Source organism: Nesoenas mayeri (genome assembly GCF_963082525.1).
Source record: "Nesoenas mayeri genome assembly, chromosome: 9".
Classification (NCBI taxonomy): domain Eukaryota; kingdom Metazoa; phylum Chordata; class Aves; order Columbiformes; family Columbidae; genus Nesoenas; species Nesoenas mayeri.
In genome coordinates this window covers 18,495,599-18,518,420 of record NC_137557.1, presented here as the reverse complement: position 1 = coordinate 18,518,420, position 22,822 = coordinate 18,495,599, and the positions used below count along the sequence as shown (strand labels likewise).

Sequence of the window (22,822 nt, the reverse complement as noted above, 5' to 3'; positions counted from 1 at the left end):
TATAAGAGGTGAATACCTTCTTCAAATATTTACTGCAAACACTCAGACAGGGATAGTTATGGTCCACACCTGCTTGAATCATTCATTCTCTGTCACTGAATAGCTTGACTGCTCTCAGAATAATGTAATAGTAAATTTTAATGTATCCTTTTAAACTCATCCCTAGTTTTTAATTCACTTAAAGTAACTGCAAAAGCCAATGCTATTTGATTGACATATCGATAAATGGTTTCTCAATAATATCTTAGAGTATTAATTTTTGAATCAGAAGCATTTCCTTCAAAAATATATTCTGTTCTTGAAATCTTCATTGAAGAAATTTTAAAAATCTATATTGTAGCCACCACAATAAACAAGTGCTCCCTCACCCCTGCCTCTCCTAGAAAACCCATCCACTGCTATATTCGCTTCTCGTCAAACATCTGGTTTGTTAGGGACTGTTTGGCAGCCTGACAGCAATCTAGCTCTTCAGTGTGGACACCCTTCATTCCTCTGATGGATCAAAAAAAGCCTATCTGGCAAAGATAACCACACTGGTTCGATAGCGCTTCCTCAACACATAGTTACATCTTTGTGCAGCCCAGCTGAGGGAGTTTCATTAAGCCATGCAGAAAGCTCCATCTCTACCAAGTATCTTTGTAAAAGCCCAACAGTGACATCCATGTACTTTCATATTCACCAGGTAAGCGAAAGGGGGAAACAATCTTCTCCACGCATGCATCCACTCCCCCACAAACACGCTCACACATCTATTTGTCTAATGATTTATTTGGAAATTCATGTAGTTTTGAAATCACTGATGAGTAGCTCCTGTGAAAACTTTACCTCATTTTTGAAGAAAACACTAGCAGCAATTTGCTAAGCATTGTAAACTATGTTGGCGTTGCAAAGGCCACAAAAGAGAGACAGGTCTCTGCCCCTATCTGAGTGGCATCAACAAGGACAAGGGGTAGCCACTTGAAGCACATAGGAACTTTGATAAAGAAGAGATTGCTGCAGGTTAATCTCCTTGAGGAAGGCATAAAACAGTTTCTAGAAGAGAATAAATAAAATAAATAAATAAAATAAAAAATAAGTGACTGTTAGAGTTTAGGGCTAGGAAGAATTATAGGTGTAATATTAGTTGTGGTCCAGTTAACACAAATGCTTCCATCACAGTTGCAAGGATCAAGCCTTTGGGGTTTTAGTCTTGGGACAGTAAGAAAGGCGCAGGAAAAGAAATAGCCTCTTCTTTCTTCTCAAGCCATCTCTAACAGCAGCTGTTTTTATTTTGCTGTTCCACCAAGCTACAGAAACACAAACAGGCTTAGTGAATCTCTACACCTCAGAGCAATTTACAAACCAAACCTAACACCACAACCAACAAACGGGTCCTTCATACACTTCCAGTAACACTGGAAACAGTCCCAGAGCAACCACCAGTTCCAGACAGTCCAAAAGTCTTGGCAGAATTGAAGTCGGGATCCAAATTTAGCAGTTATGAGCTGCATGCGGTGGTGCAGGTAATGAAAGGAGAAAGCAGACTGTAGGGCCCGGAAGCAGAACAACTCAGACTCAGCACATGATTTCAGGTAGTGACCCTTCCTTTATAAGGATAAAACATAGAGGCTTCAAAAATCTCTGGAAAGCAGAGGATTCACAGTGGTGTCCCAAATGCCCCTGATGTTCCAGGGTCAGGTGGAGTGACCCTGGGGGTAAGCAAGGAAAAGGCTTGTGCCACACACAGGTCCACAATCATTGCAGAAGACTCAGAACAAAAACTGAGATGCTTACCTCCTAGAGTATCTTGCAAAGAGGATATACTGTAATGTAACAAACTCAGTGATAAGTGTAACTTCTCAAAACAACATCTAATGACTAATCCACAGCACTATTTTATGCCTTTCAGTGAATTGTCAATTCTATAGTCACACTTCCTATACAGCATCTCATTCTACTATTATTCATGTTAGCCCCATCAGTCACAAAATCACATTATGTACTTAGAAAGGCTTTGACAGCTCTAAGAATTCAACAAGACAAAGCCAGCAGTGAATGCTTAACTAATCAGTTCACATTTTACCCAGCCTTGCAATAGCTGAAGGATCAACTGCTATTTTGCTCTTGTAGTGGTTTGCCTCCTAAAAATGCTTGGCTGAACTGGTATAGCCCATGCACTGACACACAGTGCAGCAGGAGCCCTGTGCTGATGTCCCCATGTCACTGAGGGGGTACACTGGCACTCAAGGGCAACGCTAGGAAACAAAGCCAAGTCTCTGCACTTTGTGCTGCTGCATAATCTTGTCTCTTTTACCTTCACTTCTCGACAGTTATGGATTTTTCTTCATTTATCTGCACCGCAGGAGTGTTGTTAATAAGTGTTAGAAGGCACCCAGCCCTGTAAAAGGCATTAATTATTCTATTACAGGGAGAAGTACACAGATAATAGACAGATTAAAAGAGCTCTCTCTCCAGCTTTTACTTTCTATTCTATAACAATTTCACCCTTAAAAACAAGGACGCAGCCATTACCTGTTTCCACTCCAAATCAACTAGTAATCTACTGCTCACAAGTAACAAAAGGCAGTGGGGTCATCAGCTGAGCAAATATGGTCATTTTTCCAGTAACATGTGTGGCACTACAGTGTGTCATCGCAGGGCAACCATGAGCACATCAAAGCAATGTTTGGGATGTTAAATAAGGGTTGTAAGGTGATGACCTCAGACAAAAAACCCTGGAAAGCCACCCCATTATTCTAAACACATAACACAATGTGGCCTCTGGACTAACCAGAACTTAGTCCTCTCTTTTCCTATTTTGTGATCTTTTGTTTGTCTGTCTCCAGCTCTAATTCAGAAAAAGCTGATGGAGTTGTGGAGACTACCTGTCTCCTGCTGCTCTGCTGCTGATCCATCCTCTCAGTTGCCATAGAGACAAGATTTGGAAGCCATGGATGGGCTCAGGAGAGAAGCCGCTGGTGGGCTCTCCACTGGTGGGCTCCAGCAGGACGTTTCTCAGCAGGTACTGAGAGAGTCCAGTTCAGTCTCTGAAGGTGAAGAAGAGTCAGAAGGTGCGAACCTGGTGGCACACGAGACGGACTCGCACACACATTACATTGCCATTCAAAGAAATTCCAAGTACTACCGGTCCATGAGGCTGCCGAGCAGAGGGAAAAGAAAACCTTCAAGAGAGGCAATGCACACAAGGTGTGCTACAGGTGAGTACTGACCCAAACAACATGATGCTTCCTTCTCCAGTGAGATTAGGAACTATAGGAGTTGATGAGATTAGAAAAGGGACAGGGAAGGTAGAAAGCGGCTCAGCAGTCAGCACACTACTGAACACCCCTGCCCTATGGCACAGCTGGCAGAGGGGCGCCATCCTGCTTTGCTCAGCCTGGAAATGCAAAATGGTTAGATGTTTAAACATGCTTCATGGTGGAGAATCTAAACAAATGGGGGACTCTGATCTACCAGCCCTCTGCTTTCTATGTGAAAAGTAATTTAAACAAAGACATGAAGCTGTCAAGAAATAGGAACTTTTCAGCATACAGAAAGAACATATTCAAAAGTAGTGAGATCTATACAAGTAACTGTATGGCAAGCTGAGCAGTGTATAGAGGGAACAGTCAGCAAAAATAGAGCAGTATGTGTAGGGATCAAGCCTGTGGAAACTGCAGTGAACCATTACAAGAGAGGACCAAGACTCCTCTGAAAATGCAGTTGCTGCCACCTTACACTGAATACAGCTGTAAGAAAACCTAAGCTCCCTTTAAACTCGGAGGCTGAAATAACGGGAACACCATCCAGAGCATACAGGCACTCAGGTCTGGCTTCAGTAGAAATGGAAGGAGTTGGCTTTCTCTGAGCATGAACAGTAGCATGACTGCAAGGCCAGACTTTCACTGAGCTGGCACCTCATCTGAGCAGCTGCCTGTGACAGCAATGAGAAAGAGATGAGAAGCCGAAGAGAGAGCCAAGAAAGGAACTATCACAACACACTCAGAAGCACTGGAAACAGGGCTGCAAGGGAAAAGTGGAAGTGGTTCTAATCTAAACGTTAAATGAGAGAGACCTGGAACTCTGAACACAGAAAATGTCCTTTACTTGATCTCCCAGGAGTTGAGAGGAACTGTATTTTATAACTGATTATAATTAAAAGAAATCGCAGTGAAGATATTTATCCTACCTTTAGATTATAATCTAATAGAAACAGTGCACTGAACTCTGAACTTTGGCTAGCTGCATGACTCAAAATGATACAACACTGCTTCTGATGTTTGAGTGCTGTGCAAGCCACTGAAAGCTATTGCTTTGTTATGCAGTAGTAAAGCACATTGCTTTGGCCCCTGAAAGCAGACCAAGTTCTCTAAGAAAACAAAGAACAGACATCCTCCACCCTAAAATAAAGGAGGTCTGGGAAAAGTCCCCAAGCAAATAAGTGTGTCCTGCCTGCCTCACCAAGGGAGACACGCTATTTTAGCAATATAAAGGCCCATTCAGCCCTGTGGCATGGACAGAAGGAACGTTCCCTCCCTTCTCCAAGTTTCCAAGCAGACAGCAGCAGAGCAAAGGGCTCCTGTTTAATATTCTGCTACTGTTGTCAGTGAGGTTTGTGGATAAACCGAGCGTCGCCTATGCCAGAGCAGAGCTGCTCTCCACCCTGCCAGAGCAGAGCTGTTCTCTCACCACCTTCCCAGAGCACTGCTGCAGAGCAAGCACGGCAGAGACTTGCTTTCTTCTGCTCCCCGAGAGTCACTGCATCCAGACCACTGCTGAGAAGGCCCTCTCCCCTCTTACCTGCTCCTGCCACTGCAGCAGGACCAGCGCAGAAGGACGCACCTTCTTCATACATCTGCAGCGTCGTGGCATCAGGACAACGGCACAGGAGGACATTCCTCCTATCTAGCCCCTGTCATTGAGGAAGGACAAGCTAAAAGAAGGGCTTCTCTCTTAGTAGCTTGTTAGAGCATCCACAGAAGCTGACCTGCGCTTCCCTCCCACACCCCCTCTCTGTGTCACCACTGCTGAAACAGGATCTGTTCCAAACAGGGCTTTTTCTTCCATATCTGCAATCGTTCAGCAGGACACGCTGGGAACAGCATTTCTTATCTCCAGTCCGCACAGCAGGACCTGGGCTAGGAGCAATAGCTCTTTCTCCAGCATGTCCATAGCAAGTCCAGCTCAGAGCTACAGCTTTTAAATCCAGCTAAGATTGTGTAAGCAGCTCTTCTACCCTCTCCCTCTACTCCACTGATTCCGTCCCCTCCCCCCGAAACTGGACAGCGGGTGCTTCTACATCAGCCTCATTTGTAGCAGAACCTTCTTCTGACAGCACTTGCTGACGTGCATGGGAGCCAGGGATGGGTGAGCTCTTTTATCTTGACTTCAAACCCATTTGAACAGCAGCTATCAAGAGTCTGACTCAAGCTCAAATGTTAACCTGTTCTCGTTTTGCTTAGGGAATGACTGGGGGGGAGGAGAAGGGAAGGAAAAAAGAAAGGAAGAGAGGGAAAGATACAGGGGAAAATACAAAGTAAGTACAAAACAGGAAAAATAAAGGCTCAAGAAATGAGAACAAGAAAAATAATGTACAAGAATGTAAATCCAGCAGAGAGAAAGGTTTTTATATAGGCACCCTTTGCATCAGCCTAGCTTTGGCTTATGGCCTAGGAGCTGTAAAACATAATAGATGCTTTCCTTTAACTGGAAAAAATAGTTTGTTTGGTTTTTTTTAAGCAAACTCCTCTGATAGAAGGATAAAATGTTTAAACTATTGAAAAAGCAAAGACAATAACTCAAGCTAGTGTTTCATAAGCCTTTGGCACTGTTTTAGGGAGTTTTGAAAGGCTGGATTTCACCCTTTCCCTCTGAAAATCTGTAGCATTGATTAAAAGGGTGGATCAGAAACCAGCTTCAGTCAGAGCATTGACCTGCCTGTGCTGTCACCAGTTTGAAATGCAAACAGAATTATGACTTAGACCAAAATATTTCTAATAAAAACCAACAAGGCCATTTATCAACAGGCCTCAAACAACAGGAGGTTTCATTTGAAAAGTGAGATGCATCCTCTCCTGCCAAGTACTGCAGTAATAAGCCATGGACTTAATACAACTTGGGCTGCCTGTAAAAGGATCAGAGGTTCATCTGAGGGAAACTGGAGAAGCAATTAAAAGTAAAGCTCCTGTCTCACCCAAATCTAGCCTTGATTTATGCAGTAAACTGAACATCTACTGTGTGCCTGAAAGCAGAGCAGTAATGAAACTCTGACTTGGAAAACCAAATATTTCCATGCACAGGCAGGCACAGCTAAACCTTTTCTGCTTAAAGAATTGCACTGAAAACCACTGATGTTGGAACCAAATTTTCACTGGTGAGAGTGCTATTCGCATACATAAGGATTGATAATGTGTATCTACCTTCACCTTTTCTCTATTGCATTTGCAGCTGTGACAAAGCTGTACAATCTTGCACTGTGCAAGCTGATGACACCTCAATCTTGTTTGAAAATCCAAGCTAAAATGTAGGTGTCTTTGTGTCTGTGGTCTTCCTGTTCCCTTTGGTGTAAGTAAACCACTACCTACAGTAAAAGCAAAGATGACCCTTAAGAAAACTACTCTTTTAACACCTTCTTGGCTTCCTCTTATACTGCAGGTTCACTCAAAAACAATGAGCCCATCAAAGAACCTCTGAACGTTATATCTCAGAAGGGATCACCATCTCCAGTAAGCTCTGACGATAAGGCAACGTTAGAGGAACTATGGATCCAAAGGTAAGTCCTGGACAATACAGGCAGAGCGGTGTCAGAGCGAGAATGTTTGTTTTGGGAAGAACAGCTGGACTCAGCTATAGCTGCTGATCCATGCCTTCTCACCCTGACTCGTAGTGCTGGTTTCAGTCTTAATGATGACAAGATGACAAAGGGGAAGACAGAAAAAAGGGGAATGGGATGTAGGATCTGTCAGTGGTGTAAGCAAAGCGGCAGACTGCCTTAAGCAGCTTCTGGAGAGAGTAAGGAGAGCCTGCGGGCATTTCCATAAGGAACATCCCAATATAAAGGTGGTCCCATCCTCGGCCTTCCCAGAGGGCTCTCCTGAAGCCTGTTATACAACCTGACATGGAAAATGGGATTTTAGAGCTGAGGAAGTAGATACAAAGATGTTTTTGAAAGTATTCTTTCTGCTTGCTGTTTACTTTGAAAAACTGATAGGCAACAGAGGCTTTCAGTGAGGTAGCCCTTTTGCTTAAAACCTTCAACAACCTAGATCCAGCAAAAGGCCCTGATCCCATAGTCCATAAATTTACATACATCCCATAAATTTACCTTTGCCCTTGCTCTCTTGCCTTGGCAGCCAGGCAGGGAGAGGAGCAGTTACCTATCCCTACATTTTCTAATATCTGAGTGAGGTATTCTCCCAAACACCCTCTCCAGCTCCTCATCTCATGTGTGTATAACTAAGAGATAGTCCCTACTTGTACTGTAGAAGATCATGCTGAAAGCACTAAATTCTTGCCTTCTAAAGGTCCATGCGTTATGCTGCACTGTGTGGTCCTAATTACCAAGCCCAGCTGTGTCAGTGTAAGGCACAGTACCTCGCCAAGCACTTTTCCTGACAGAGGGGACTCCAGTAAAAAAAGTTTAGCCAAACTGTCAAGTTGCATTTAAATAAGTTAATTGCCCTGGCTAAAATTCATTGCCCTTTGGCATTAAATTGAGCATATGAAACTAGACAGCTAGAATCTGCTGCAATGTCAAACCCATCTGTCTTCCTTTCCTTGCGGCATAATCATCGCTGTCAGTCGCTGACATCCTGACACCACCACTTAGGCAGTTCTGAAACGAGCAAATTCTGATTCTCCCTGGAGCTGGAAACAATGAGCCTGTACTGGGAGTCAGTTTTATCAAAGATGCTGCTGTGCACAGAGCTTGACAGGTCAGCACAGGTTCTAAGTCATGTGTCTGCTAAAAGCAGGCAATGCTGCTGAGGGGCATAATTTCTTGCAACTGAGAAATTTGGCAGAAAAGAAGACTAGAGTTCCAGCTCAAACTAAGCCCATGCACTCTTCATCCCTTCGCCAAAAGATCAGTTGTAATTTATAAGAGAACCACCAGAAGTATGCATTGTGAAAAGCCTTCAGGAGCCTAAGGATATTGCCGTTATTTGCAGTAATCACGATTGGGATAATCCCTTCTATTGGGAAAACAGGCCATTGTGCAGATAAGATATCTAAAATGGTCTCAATAAATGCATCTCGTCTCTCCCTAAAACAATAAAACTGGTACCTGTCAGCTAGGAGTTCTTCTGAAAGCAGAAGCCAGTGGTTCTGCAGAAAGGACTGTACAGGAACCTCTGAGCAGCACTGGGAAGGTCCGTGAGGTTCTCAGGAGTGAATCACACAGTACTGAGGGCAGGTGGGGGAGGTGCTGCATCTCTTCCCGTTCTACAGCGTCCTACAGCAACTATATAAATGCAAGGGCTGGGCAGGCACAATCCCTTCTCCTGCATGAGGTAACCTGACATAGATGTGTTCTTCAAAGAGGACAAAACACAACAACAGATCATAATAAATAGCTCAGGAAAAGGAATAATTATCTGAATTTTACTCAGATGGGATATATTCTCTAATGCTCTGATTAAGGAAAAGTACCATAGGCTCCTTCAAACCCATGAGTGACTTGAATCTGTGTCATTCAAAGCTCTGAGAACAGCAGAGTAGTTCATTGATCCCAGAACACTGGTGTCTGAGAACAAGATGACCTCAAACATTATTGTTGGCGTTCCAAAATCTGCCATACACCCTCCATAAGGTACCTCTTAAGAGTACTTTTATGCCTAACTATTCTCAAATTATTTATTTCCCATGACCTTTCTCCAAGCAATCCCCAGATCCCCCGAAGCACTCCAGAGTTCTCCACAACATCCCAGTGTTCCCTCCCACTCTTCTGCATTGTACAAAGACCCAAACCCTTCGTGTGACGAGCTGCTTCCCAACAACCTAGCTGACTTGCTCTGAACATTTCAGTGCTGAGCTTCTAGCACAACTTCTGGTTTTCAGAGTAACCAGAGCCAAAGACCTGGAAGGAACTATGCTCAACAAAAGCTGCTCTTTCCCACTGTGATCAGTCCTTCCAGCTCCAGAGTAGCAGCAGTTATGCAGACTGAGATCATAAAAAGCCATCACAGAGGAATATCTACCCAGGGTGCCCATCCACAGCTGTCAGCCTTGGCTGAAAGCAGCTCCCACAGAGGCCAGAAAATTAGTAATTTCAAACCCTAGAAAGGAGATTCACTAATCAGTGTCTATACTTTCTTACCAGCTAATAGGATGTTGACTTCTCTTCATTTCTAATACAATACAGACGTTTTAGCAGCTTCACTGTATTATTTACCTACCATTTCCCACCAAGTCAGATTCTAAAAACGATATGCCTTTATTGTGGGCTACTAGATACAGTGGAGGAGAAACTCAGTGTGAAATTTCATGTTGCAAAGCTCACTTGGAGGTCATTGGTCTACCAGCACAGAGCACACTATTTCTTCAGGCTGGTTATGAAACCCCCAATTCAGAGAAATGAGAATAATCTAAAAATCATTTGATTGCGTTTTATCTAAGCTCAAAGAGTAGAAGCACTACAACAGTGAATACAAACAGTCACCTTCAGGAGCAAGAGGGAATTTAATTTGTTAGTATTCTTGCAAACACGTGTTTTAGAAACATTATGCATGTGAAATAGTGTAGCACTCTGAAGCAGTGTGAATTTGGGTCGGGTTCTCATAGCACAGCACTATTTGTCCTAGGCAGCAGAGGGCACTGCTTTTATAGCCGGAATTAAACAGAAAAGCAGGGGAACCTCCAGAGAGGCCAAGACCTGCATTGCAAGGGGCCCTATACCATGCTCGAGCTGTTTCTACTTAAGAAATCAATTTCTTATAGTTACCTCTTCTCCGTGCTGCCAGTGATGGTGGTGAAGTCAGGAGTAGCTGGTGCAAACACATGTTGACCAAACCTTTGTATTTTGTCACACTACACCATTTTTTTTTCTCTTTTAGAGATTAATAGTGGGTTGTTTTTTTTTTCCTATCCCTCTTTCTGTACAATCTGAATTTTTAGAAGTCTAAAAGCAATATAATTTGCAGGGAGAAGAATTTTTAAAAACTAATAAATTTTCAGTAAAAATAGGCACTGTAGGTATAAAAATGTATTACTGCCATATCTCAAATTTCACAGGATCATACAGAATAGTAAGCAATAACATATAGCATTCTAATTAAGTATCCTTCCAGCATGCAGCCAATGGGGATCCCAATCTGCCCACCTATCCCACCCAGTCTCTGCTTCTCAGATTTTTCAGCCCAGTCACGGTTTCACTACCCAGCAAGGTCCAGGCTTTGCTCTCCAGCTCTCCCAGTCTGATCTGCTTCATCTGGACCCGGCCCTTGGGTCCTCAACCAATTTCTGTTTCACTCCCTTTCTACCAGCTTCAGCTTGTAAATCCCCACGTGATTTCCTCAGCCTGCTATTTCCCAGAAATATTATTCCTCTCACTTCCCTCCTGTGGCTCCTATCTCAATGTCCCGCCGTTCCCCAGGCTCTTCACCCTTTGGCTCCACATCCCATCCCTCCTCCTCACTCCAGTGCTATATTTTACAGCCTTTTCCAACTCACCATTTCCTGAAGCACCCTGCTATGGGTGAGTTCCTCTCTTCATAGCAGTCTCTTAGTCCAGAAGACGATCTCTCCCTCTCCATGCTCAAGTCTTGCTCCCTCTTGTTTTTCAGTTGAGCAGTCTTCTCATCATGCTGCCTGGAGCCAGCACAAGGATCACTGAGGATACAGCAAAAATGTCTTTTATTCACTGTGCCTAGAACTGGACCAGGCAGTTTTTACAGCTGCAATATCAGAAATGTTTCTCTCAGCCCTGGGCTGGGTGCACATTCTCTCCATGGGCTCAGGGGTTTTAGATGCTGAAATCTAAGTCTAAAGTTTGTCTGTACTGCATAGAGTGCAAAAGGGCCTATAATTTCTATAGATTGTCACAAGTGCGGCAAAGACTTGCAAACCCCAAATTTCAACTCGTATTTTAACAGACGCCAAAGCTTCTCAAAGGACAACAACAGGTTTTCTGTTTCCTTTTAATATGGATCAAATAATATTGTCCTAAGCCTAAGAAATTGTTAAAGGTTTTTTTTTTTTTAATATATAAAAAATATAACCAGTTTATAGCAGACAGTCACTAAGTAAAGATGTAACCCTGATGATCACAAACATCAAAAGGCTGGAAGCACCTAAAGGGAAGGTTCTCCTATAGGAAGTTCTGAACATTTTCAGTTATCGGTAAGGCTATCAGCCCCAATAGATATAATTAAGGTACTTTGATGAAAGCTTAAGGAGATTTAGGAGAACAGATGTACTCTTGGCCTTTATGATCTAAAAATATTAGGGTTGAGGAGTTCTACTTACCTCCCACTAAAAAGTCAAAAACCAGGAATAAAAATTGCCCACAGACACCTATTATCCAAAACACTGCTAAAACCCACATGTGAACAGAGAGAATCTGAATGAACCTAAAGTACAAAAATATATTTGACTAGGTATAACATTATCCAAATCTATTGCTAACTTCACACTTCACAAATTTGGTTAGCTCACATTAAGACAGTGCTTCTTACTTCATCTTGTGGCCTTTCGTGGTGTGAAACTCCCACTGACTAGAAGGGTTTGGGGAATTTTTCATGAATAAGTTTTGCTGGACTGCATCTTCTCTTTTTAGTTTCTCGAAGAGGAGGCCTTATTTCTAAAAACTGCTATAAGAGAACATTAAAAAAAAGCATTTCAACGTCATTTGAAAACAAGCTCTTTGCACAGATTTATTCTAAGTATTGCTTTTTAGATGCATGCGAGAAATCCTAATTCAAATGATTAATCATTTTTCAAAATTACTAGTACCTGAAAATACAGGCTAAGACTGGAAATTCATCCCCCAGATATAACTTAAGTGAGATAATTTCAATAAACTAATTATAAACTTACACAAATTACCACATTTTTAATGCAACCCTGGACCAAATCAGCCAGCAGTTAAAATCTTTTCTAATAGCAGTACAGTGAAGCTGGGAACAGTCTGCAACCACTCAAACTCCTTCTTTGCAGAACATACACAAGCTCAACCCCACTGTCCTTTACCCACAGGGAGCTGAACCACAGTCATGCTCATGTCACCAGAGCATGGCCATCTAATGACAGCCACGAGGATCATTTCCAATGCCTGTGGGCTTGGGGATCCTAAGAATCCCTGAGAGAAAACTGGGCTTTGGTAAGGCAGGGCACCGCATGACTTCTGTCACCAACAAGAGCAGTGGGAGCATAGTGCTGGGATTTTTTGTTCAGCTTTGTTCTAGCAGTCAGATTCTTTCTTTCCCCATACAACTAGTCAGGGAATTTTAGATTGAAATATAGGGATTTTGGTCAGAAAACTGATTTGTCATCATGAGATTTTATTGATTTTGATTATATGGGGTGAAGCTTTTTAAGGCTCTGGATCAAATTCATTGTTGATACAGTGAGAGAGAAAATAAAACCTTCTCCAAACTCCTACTCAGATGCAGGTGGAGCAGAACTCCTGCCTGAGCCTGCTGTTCCACAGCAGTGTAAAATATTCCAAGGTGGCCATGGTCCTGCCATCCATCTACCTGTCTGCCACCTCCACCGTGCTGACACCCACATTGAGCTCACCCAGTAGTGACACAATCCACACACATACAAAGTCAGTTCTACAAAAAAGAAAATCAATCATTTTCCACCAGTTTAGCCGCCCAGACTTGCTCTCCCAAGAATGAGACAAGCGTGAGTGCTGGCGTAAAAGTGGAGGTAGAAATCTGCCTCAGGGAGTTGAGTGAAAAGTGGAGTTGAGCAGCTAAGTCAGCTTAAACTGCACATAAAGTCATAGCAGTTGTGGAAGCAGGGAGGATAAAGAGGCAGCTCTGCCAGAGCTATCCTACTTCCCAGAAATAGTCCAGTGTTGACTGACCTAAAGCGATACCTGGTGAATAAGGCATTCACCAGGTTCAAGCACCTTTCCCAGTGACCAAAGAAGGAGGAGCAGCTCCAGAAGAACAGACAGACCCACCCTGAAACAGGCAGTGACATGTGCGGTGTGAGGGAATGACAGCCATGACTCGGACCTGAATATCCCACACTCAGCATGAAAATCCCAGCCACCAAAGCACTGTGAGAGAATCTCTTGTTTGCCTTCTTTCATTTTTTTTTATTACAAACTTGGAAAGCTCTCTGTTTTTGTCCCCAAACAGAAAAGCAAGCTTTGGAAAACCTTGACAATTTTTGCAGGACAAAAATATCTCCTTCTCGCTAAATATCATTTTTTTACTGCCACCCCAGAGCGCTGGGAACACTGTCATGTCATTTGAGAGAAAAAGTATTTCCCAGAAACTTGTTCTGTTTATGGACGTTCTCAGTACCTCAACATGAAGGATGAGGATAAGCCTAGAAAGGAAGAAAGAGCAAAAGTTTTGAAAGACCAAGTTACAATTAAAAAAGAAAAAAGTTCTAAAGAAAGAAAAAGTAGACTGTTAGTCTACTAGTGGAACAGATCTCTGAGACACAAAAACACAAGCTGTGGCCTTGCCACAGGGGGAATTTCAACCTCAGCTGCTTTCTCACCTCTTCATAACTTCCAACATTTTTATTATCATTATTACTTCTAGTGACATTTTTCAGGTTTTAACCTCCGACCAAAAGTGAAATTCTTTTGGAAAATTTGAAGGAAAAAGGAAGACAGGCAGTGTGAAATTACCAGTTATGGGATCCTGAAACGACACCTTTTCTAAAAAGAAATTTTAATTTGCAACAGATTTAACCCTTAAGAGTAAAGCAATGTGAGGCGTTAGAATCTGTTAAACTCTAAACACATATTTCTGAAATCTTCTTCTTTCTTTTTTTTTTTTTTTAAGAGATACACCCAAAAGTTATGTTTAGATATATATTCACTCCAGCAGTGTCTGTAAGGCCTTATACAATGACTTCCCTTCACATACCAGGGAGAACTCCCCACTGCTCCTGGTCATTCCCTTTAGAAAACAGTAAACAGCATCCCTGCTCTTCTGGAATTCAAGATAATGAAGAGGCTCTGTACAGTTAATGTCCTCCCTCCCCTTTCCTAAGAAAGAAGATTTTTAGCATCCTACCCACTTACTAAAACCCTTGACAATATTCTTGCCCTGGCAGCAAGCCACAAAAACGTCAGTCATTAGGCTGAGCTTCAGAAAGTCTGTGCCGCTTTATCCCTTCTAGAAGGTTTTGGCTGCCTCCTCACTCACCTGTCTCCCCAAGCCCCTTAGTCCTGGTGTTTAATGGCTGATAACCTATTTTCACACCATAGTGACCATCTACCCCATGACAATCTCCCCATAGAGGCCCAGCCTTCAGGCTGTCCTCCCCCTCCGCCTCTCTAAGCGCAGAACAGGTTCCAGCTCTCACCCTCACCCTGATTTTTCCTGCCGGTTGTCTGGTCCTTCTGACCTCACAGTCCAGGACTGGACCTGGACTGGTTTGACAGTCTTCTCTGAGTCCTCAAATCCCTCCACCAACACTTCCAGCTGTTTTTCTCTCACGTTCTGCCTCTTAATGACTTAAGGACTGAGCTCTCCTGTGTGCCAGAATGAAATCTAGTTCACATAAGCTGAAGGAGTTTTTCTGAATGTATAGTCATGTACTGACTGGGAAGCTATCCTGATATATCATTTAACAAATACAATATAAAAATCATAAAAAGGAAAACATTTTACACATACAGACCAACACACGGGTTTTATGTTGTTGCATAAATTACGTTATCCTGTACAGAAAAAAACACGGTTATTTATGCAACAGGGAGAAAGCGAACAACAGGAATAGCTGAGTGTTTTCTGCCTGTTAACTCCTCAGTTACAATGTGGTGCAGATGACGTTTTTTTGCTGAGGGTTACTAACATGTAGGGAAGAGCTGCACTCAACCTGTCCACAAACACTTGAACCGATCTGAGGGTGTAACCGCAGTCTGGAGCTCAAGAGGATTTATCCCTGAGGCGGAAAAACAATTACCTGAACGAAGACAGATATAGATCATTGAGTACTAAGATACTTACTCCCTAAACGAGACAATATATCCTTATGGAAGTAGCGACGCTAATGAAAGGGAGACGGGGGAAATGACCGAGCGGGTGCAAAGCAATGCCAGAGGAGGAGAGGAAAATAGCGGTCAATCCTGTGGGGTAATCAGGGGTGCAGCTGCTGGCAGGAGGGATTAGGCTGAGTTTCCCAGTGACATTCCTTCATCTCAGGGTTTCGTTCCCAGAGAAGAAACGCACCATATGCACCAGATCTAGAAGCAATTCAGGAGAGTTCTCCCCCTCTCCCACCCCTTTTTTTCCCTCAAAGCCCGTGCCAGCCGCACACAGGCAGCGAGGTGCAGGGGATGGGGGGCAGTGCTATGCCCCAGGTCTGAGGGAGGTCAGTGCCACGGTAGGACCCCCCTCCTGCTGTGGGGTGGCTGCGCATGGAGGGGCTGGTGCATGGGGTGGGACAGGGTATGTGGGTGCTTGCTGGGGGAGGGTGCCTTGCTGGGGAGGGAGGGAGGAAAGGGATGGAGAAGGGGCTTCCTTGTGTCTGAGGAAGAAGCCTCATCTGCAGGAGAGCGGGGGGGATGGAGGTAGGGGTGTCTGTGAAGGTGAGGGGCCCCTAAGGCAGGGATTGCTGCCTTTTGGGGGGGCTTTGGGGAGGAGGGAGTCAGCCTCTCGGTGGAGGAGGGACCTGCGCTGGAGTGCTGGAGGGAGCTGGGGGGCTGAGGTCTCCGGGCAGGGGTGGTGAAACGGGGTGGCTGGGGGTCAGGGATTCTGAGAGGGGAGTCTGGGGAGGGGGCACCTGGAGGCTCGGAAAGGATTTTAGGAGGACTCTGAGGAGCTGCGGGAGGGACTCAGGGGTCGTGGGAGCTCTGAGGGCTGAGTTTGGGGGGCTCCGAAGGAGCGGGGCTGAGGGGACTCTCACAGGCTCTGAGGGATCTCGTGAGGATTTGGGGAAGGCTGAGGGGGCTCCGCGGGGGTTTGGCAGAGCTCGGGGGCAGCTCAGAGAAGATCTGGGAACACGGAGAGGGGCTGGTGGGAGTCCGAGGGGAGGCTCTGAGGAGATTTTGAGGGGGGCTCTGCGAGGAGGCTCTGAGGGAGCTCTCTGGAGATTTTAGGGGGAGAACCCGCAGGGACGCCTGGAGGGGGCTGCGAGGAGGCTCTGAGGGGATTGAGGAGGCTCGGAGGGGGTCTGGGGGCTCAGAGCCTCTCGGGGGGCTGCGGGGGCGCCCCGGGGGCGGCCACAGCTCCCCTCTCCCTCCCGCGCAGGCTGCTGCCTTCCTACCCCCGTTACCGTGGCAACCGCCCGGGCTCCCCCAGCCCCGCTCCGCTGCCGCCGCTGCCGCCGGAGCTGCTCGGCAGCCGCCTGCCGCCGCCGGCCATGGAGCTGCTGGCCGCGGCGCTCAGCGCCGCCTGCGCCCTCGACCAGGACGGCTCGGCGGGACAGCCCAGCAGGTGAGCGGGGGAAGAGGGGCTGCGAGGGGCCGCGCCCGGGGCGGAGCGGGGGGCGCCCCGCCGCTGTCCCGCCACCGCGGCTGAGGATGCTTCCGTCTCCCGCAGGGACCCCCCCGCGCCCGCTGAAGAGAGCCCCACCGCCGCCGGCACCGCCGAGGGGCCGCCGCCCACCCACCCCATGACGGCCGACTCCTGGAGGAACCTGATCGAGCACATCGGTAAGGAGCCGCCCCCGCCCCGCTCCTGCCCGGCCCCGGGACCCGCCCGGGCTGTCCGGCGGCCGCGCGCTCCCTCAACTTCGCGCCTCTTCCCGCTCCCCGCGCGCGAGGCGGCGCAGCAGCCCCTGCACGAGCCGCCGGCGCGAGCCGGGTCCCCGAGCCCGGCCGGGTCCCTCCGCCCGCCCCCCGGAACCCAGCAGCGCCCCGCAAACCAAACCCCCATCCAAACCCGCGGCAGCACGGACCGCGGGCAGGGAACGCAGCACCCCGCCCTTGCTGGGAAATCCTCTCGCTGGCGGCGTAAAACAAAACCGTTCCGCTGGCTTTAGGGGCATCGGGTTTGCGCGCTGCTTGGCCGGGGACTGAGTACCTTTACCTCCATTCATAAATAACGATCGCTTCTTGTAGTTGCAAAGCGGTTAATTGTTAAGGCTAGAGCCAAGCCCCTGCCGAAATCTGATTTTGCATTCTCGAAAAGACATAAGACTAAAGTACTGGGTCAGTTAGGTTGTCGGACATCAGCTGTGTGCACCGCGGTCTGTACAGATTTTAACAGCATAGCGTTTGCAACGGAGAAGTTATTTTATCATTTGTAGTCTCTTTGTAAAGGCAGAGTTGAGGTTACCTGGGTGTCTTGGAAGGAGAGGATTGTTATGCTTTTGCTCTTGTGGTATTTTTGATTTATTTTTGGGGGGGCGGGCGGGTATGTGGAGAGGACCTTTGCAGCTTGTTGCTTGATTTCCCACATCTGAATTGTGACATTCCTCGGCGAGGTTTGGGCAACTGCAAAGTTAAGCCCCCTCTGGAGGCAGGTTTTATGGTGGGAAGATAGAAGCTTCATTCTTAAACAGTTCGGTTCAATTTCAGGAAGTGAAATTGCAAGACACTTGAATCTAGAGGGCAGGAATGTAGCAATTTATATGGGAAAATCACATAGATAAGTCTCATGAGTTGCAGGGACGGTGCTGGGGAGAAAGGCTGGTGCAAAGCGAGGAGCAGCCTCCCAGCATCTGTCAGAGCAGCTGATTTCAGGGCCTTCTGGAGAAAAGTGGTTAACAATTTGCATGGATGTTGCCAGATCTGTGACTTGTTTTTGGCTGTGTAGGTACTAATCACCCAAGGAAGATGTGTCAATACATCGTCAGTTTACTGGGCCCGTGCTGCTAAAAGGCGTGATAAAAATACTAAAACCAGCAGGACGCTGTATTTGTATATATTTTTATGTGCCGTATATCAGAAGGAAGCTGTGCAATATCTCTGCACATATCAGTTTAACTGCAAGTAGGTCTGTTGCACCTTGCTGGAACAGGCAGGATTTTGACAACCAGAGATGCTACCCTAATCCGCACCAGAGAGGTCATTTCAAATAGCTAGAGCACACTTGATCCCTTCCTCCTGCCTCCAAGGCATTAATGGACTTTTCCTCTGAAACTGGAGCAGAGAATTTCAGAGAAAATGTCTATAGACCTCCTGAGATTTTTACATAGCTGTCATTGTAATAACGTTTGCTTTAAAAGCACTGCGAACTCTCTAAGATGAGCATTTTCCATAATTAGTAACTAGTTTTTCAATCCCCCTCATAGGTTTTGAGAGAGCTGGGAAGGGAGTCTGTGGCAGTGAAATTAAATGGAATAAACACAAAGGGAAAAATCTATTATGTACTATACAAGTATATAAACACACCTTAGGAAGATCAGCCTTAACCACTGAAGTCAACAGGCAACACCAAATCCGTGCTCTGACCACACCATTAACCTGTAGCCAGGTCACAGTAGGGACATTTGGGACATTAAGCAATGGATGAAGCTTATACAGGTCTGTGACATCTTGTACTTGTTCAATTACTAAATGCAAGCATTTACTAAATCATCCTATCTTCTGAGTTACATTTGACTATGGATCACAGAATCACAGAATCGACTGAGTTGGAAAAGACCTCAGAGATCATCGAGTCCAACCCTTGGTCCAACTCTAGTCTGTTTCTCAGCTTCTTTCTACAGATTCAGACAGTTTCCAGATCTATTGCTCTCCTTTCTACTTGTCAAAACCCTGTTCCCTGACCTTGCATCCATTCTGCCACCCATCCTGTGCTGTGACCGTCTCTTGTTTTATCTAAAGCAGGCTTTGCATGGCTTCTGTCCCCCTCTCTCTCATTTGAATAAGAGATGCTCTGCCCCTTTGCTCTGCCCATTATAACCTCTTACCAATATATGGGTGGATCTTTTACACCAAGATAGTGAGGATATTTTTATCCTTGCTAGCGCAACCCTCTTTGTTTCTTCCCATCCTTCTGCCTAAACATCTACCTGTCTTTTGTCTTTTTTCTGGTGTCACCTTTCTGCTTCATCCCCATATTGCTGTCTGTGGCATAGCTTCAGCCAGCTGCTATTCAGCTCTCTTTCAAACGAGTTACCTTGCTGTCATTTCCAAATGAGTTCTGGTGGTAGATGCCTTTAGTCCGTCAGATCTCCCCATGTCCATGTTTGCCTTCACCTGTCACTGAAGGCTCCACAGGTCTTATCTGTTTCGTTGGTCAGACAGGGAACCTGGAAACAAAATCAAGTTTCATTGTCTGGGTTGTATTTCCTTAAAAGCAAGGGGGAAATTTGTCTTGAGGATCTTTTTCTCTCAGGCTGCTCTTCAGATCTGCATTACACAAAATATCCTTTATTGCCTCTGACTCGCGGGGCAGACATGCCAGCACAACATGGCTGCATGATCAGACGCTGCAACTAGAATTATCTCAAATATGGGTATAACAGATTATGCTCCAGTTTCCCTGTGCAGTTCAGTGTGGCAGAAGCCAGAGCCTGCGAGCACGGGCCGAGCTTACAGACCAGGACCCTGAAAGCAGCTCCCATTGAGCAGGCTCTCCGCTCCATTTGAGGAGCCTTTCCACCCTACCACATGCTCAGCACCCTCACCAGTACTAAAGAACACACAGAAATCCTCAGGAAAGCCATATAAGCCTAGCTGATGCGGAGAGAAATTATATAAGTAGCAGCAGCATGCAAAACTTCAGGGGAAGTCTCCTCTCTTTGGTTATCATGTAGGAAGCTAACAGAAGCCTGTATGGTTTCCTAGGCACAGCTACCGTTATTGCTATTTTAATCCAGTGTCGAACATCTTTCCAGGGAGAACAGATAACAGCATACACTCACAGACTGCGGTACTTCTGTCCTTGTGCCTCCGCTTTTCCCCAGCATATTTCTGAAATAGTTTTAACAGAGACTGGTACTAGCCTTGTGAAAACTGGCCCAGAGATTCAATAGGCAGTAACAGCTACGTTTCTGCCCTCCCTAGACAAACTCCTGACCAGTTGTCTGTCACCTTATTACACACAGAATCTGCTTCTGGCATCCAATATCGTGAGTGCACATGAATAGATAGATTTTAACCCCTAATGATTCAGACAAATCATGTAGTTGTTTTGTTTGTTTTTAACATTGGGGACTTTTTGCATTATTCATTCATGTTACACTTTCTGATTCAGGTGTAAACCAAGGGAGATAATGTAAATTGCGCTCCTGCAATTTGAGTAAGTGAAGAGAGTGACTCAGATCAGGCTCGTGCTCTCTTGTCTTTTCATCTCTCCTAAGTTACATTTTATATTCAAACAATTAATATTCTGGGCCCTACAGATGGCTCAGTAAGAGAAATAGGACAGTTAGCAAGCCCTAGGAGGGACACAGGATCTTCTAAAGATGGCCAAGGAATTTCAGGATTCCTACCTTTTTCATGCTGTCAGTTGAAATCAGGAGTGGGGGCAAATTCTGTGCAACTTCATCTGCTCCTGAACTTGGTAACTGAAACTCAGAAGACACCTCATGTGATCGAAGTGCTACAAGATGGTGTGAATTCAGAGCCTTTTCCTTAGTGATGTGGCATTCAGGTACCTTTTGAATGTTAATTATCTTCAATCATTGTAGAGACTGAGAAGGAAAACAGAAGGAAATTAAGCAATACATCCAAGGTTAACCACAAAGTCAATACCAAAACAAACTGGTAACTGCAGCTCATTGTCCCAGTGCTTTAACCTAATGCTTAAACAGCTGCTCAGTGTTTCCTCCGTAAGGATTTTTGTGGTCATCAAATTGCTCCTTTAAAGTAGTTTCGGTGTGTGCATTACTGCTTTTCCAGACACATACTTATCAATCTGTATAACTTGTAACATAACAATACTGCAGAGAAACTCAAGGGTTTAAAGAACCACATAAATGCCTAGCAAATAAACTGCTTCTTTATGTCTTCCAATTGATCATGGATTCATCTGACTGTGTTACTAAATGTTTTGTGAGAGCAGATTGTTGACAACACTTTAGATTTAGAAATGGCCTTCCATTTATAGGTTCCACTTTGGGCTGAAATAGGAATGCCATAATTGGCTTTTTCACTCAGCATGGACAGGATCTCTGTCACCTCTGCTGAGGTGAACTAATGCAAAACAAATTCCCTTTCCCACAATACATTTCTAGTCTTTTGTTGAGCTGTAACCTCTCAGACCTGTTGTATTGCCTCCTAGGGCTCTTGTATCAGGAATATCGAGATAAATCTACGCGCCAGGAGATTGAAACCAGGCGACTGCAGGATTCACAGACAGACCCCGAGGAGAGTTCACCCAGCGAGGAAACCCCACCTGAAGCAGAACCTACAAATACAACTGAAAACAAAGCTCCACCGCAGATCAGTTTGTTGAGGAACTCCAACTCCAGGTTCAACTTATGGCAGGATCTTCCCGAGATACGGAGCAGCGGGGTCCTCAGCATCCTCCAGCCAGACGAGATCAAGCTGCAGGAGGTAATGGGGGAAGATGGAGTGTTTCTTAACTGGGTTGCTGCTTGAAAGGGAGTGAATTAAGTGAAATGATCAAGATTTTTAAATTAAAAGCTTCATAGCAGTCACAGAGAAGCCTTGCCCTAAAAAGTACTTTTCTGTGTTGTACTGGTTAGCATCACTCTTTTTTCAAAACTATACATGTTATTCTATATACTATTGCTGCTGGACATTTCTGTAGCAAAAAAGAACTTGTTTTCCCTTTCCTGGTTCAGTGTTAGGAGCAATATAAAAGGAAGGGAGAGGTAACAAAGAGGCTCTTGCAGGGCACATTAACCCTCTTCTGAAGTTACTAGCAGGCTACATACTTTCCACCAGAAATCTTAGAAGAGTTAAATAGTTAACTGTAATCTGTTTTAAGTATGATAGCATTAACAGAAAGGGAAGAGATGGAAATTGATAAGCTTCCTTATTTTTAAACATTGTTACTCGGAGTCTTATGCAAAACACTAAAAAATAATGGCAGGTATATTTGCATTTTAGCCATACAGTCCAGTGACATCACTGTTTAAGAGTCATACACTGGTAATTTATAGGGCTGCCTGAAACAGTGAAAGGAGTAGGTGAGGGTAGCTGCCACAATTAATGAAAACATCAGTCACACAACAATTTACAGTTGGTTGCTGTTTTGAGTAGCATGGGGAGTGTGAGCACTCTTTGTCAATGCATTGTCCTGCATTCATAGCCAGCAGTGGAGATCAACAAGACTCATTTGGTATGTGGTGTTGTATTAATAATACAAGCAACGAAGCTTCACAGGCCGGATCCTGTGAGTCCCACTACACTCCTGCGCTGGAATCACTTCTGGCAAGACCTCTGTGGCAGAGTGTCTGTTCAGCCCTGGCTCATGTTGTACCTCCAGTGCTGGAGAGCATCTCAGAGTGTGAGCACTTCACCCCAAGTTCACTGGGATTTGCACAATCAACATCTATGAATCCCTTGTGTATTCAGTGCCAAGGCCATAATTTCACTGTTCCCCTGGAGAGGCTCGTCCTGTGAACCGCAGGGCTGTGTTTTGGAGGGGCCTCGTGTTTATAGAGGGTCACTTGGGTGGGCAGCACAGGCTGTTGTATGTCAGGGTTATGGCTGAAGGCGACTAAAATGATCTGTTTCTTTTCCATGTTCTGCTGCACTGATTAATTCCATATCAGATTTGTTCTGTTTACCTGGCAAAACACGGTACTTCTCACTGCCAGCATTACAAACACAATCTGGCATCTG

At 45.2% G+C, this 22,822-nt stretch overlaps 2 protein-coding genes across 3 annotated transcripts in view; one reads left to right on the top strand and one right to left on the bottom strand.

The window, feature by feature from the left end:
- NEU2 (neuraminidase 2) overlaps nucleotides 1–10,743 on the bottom strand; it is a gene marked incomplete at its 3' end in the record, with an annotated part of 31,730 nt that extends 20,987 nt beyond the window's left edge. The window contains exon 1 of the mRNA XM_080349720.1: nucleotides 10,648–10,743. Coding sequence (XP_080205846.1) covers nucleotides 10,648–10,730 — 83 coding nt within the window. The 5' untranslated portion in view covers nucleotides 10,731–10,743. The remainder of the gene's footprint in view (nucleotides 1–10,647) is intronic.
- The window catches only part of NGEF (neuronal guanine nucleotide exchange factor), a gene marked incomplete at both ends in the record, with an annotated part of 37,114 nt that continues 17,221 nt past the window's right edge, over nucleotides 2,930–22,822 (top strand). Inside the window, 5 exons of one of the 2 annotated variants that reach the window (XM_080349719.1) lie at nucleotides 2,930–3,197; nucleotides 6,634–6,751; nucleotides 16,365–16,550; nucleotides 16,656–16,768; nucleotides 21,291–21,565. In XM_080349719.1, coding sequence (XP_080205845.1) covers nucleotides 2,930–3,197; nucleotides 6,634–6,751; nucleotides 16,365–16,550; nucleotides 16,656–16,768; nucleotides 21,291–21,565 — 960 coding nt within the window. Of the gene's footprint in view, nucleotides 3,198–6,633; nucleotides 6,752–16,301; nucleotides 16,551–16,655; nucleotides 16,769–21,290; nucleotides 21,566–22,822 lie in introns of both variants that reach the window. The other variant, XM_080349718.1, reaches the window with a different exon arrangement.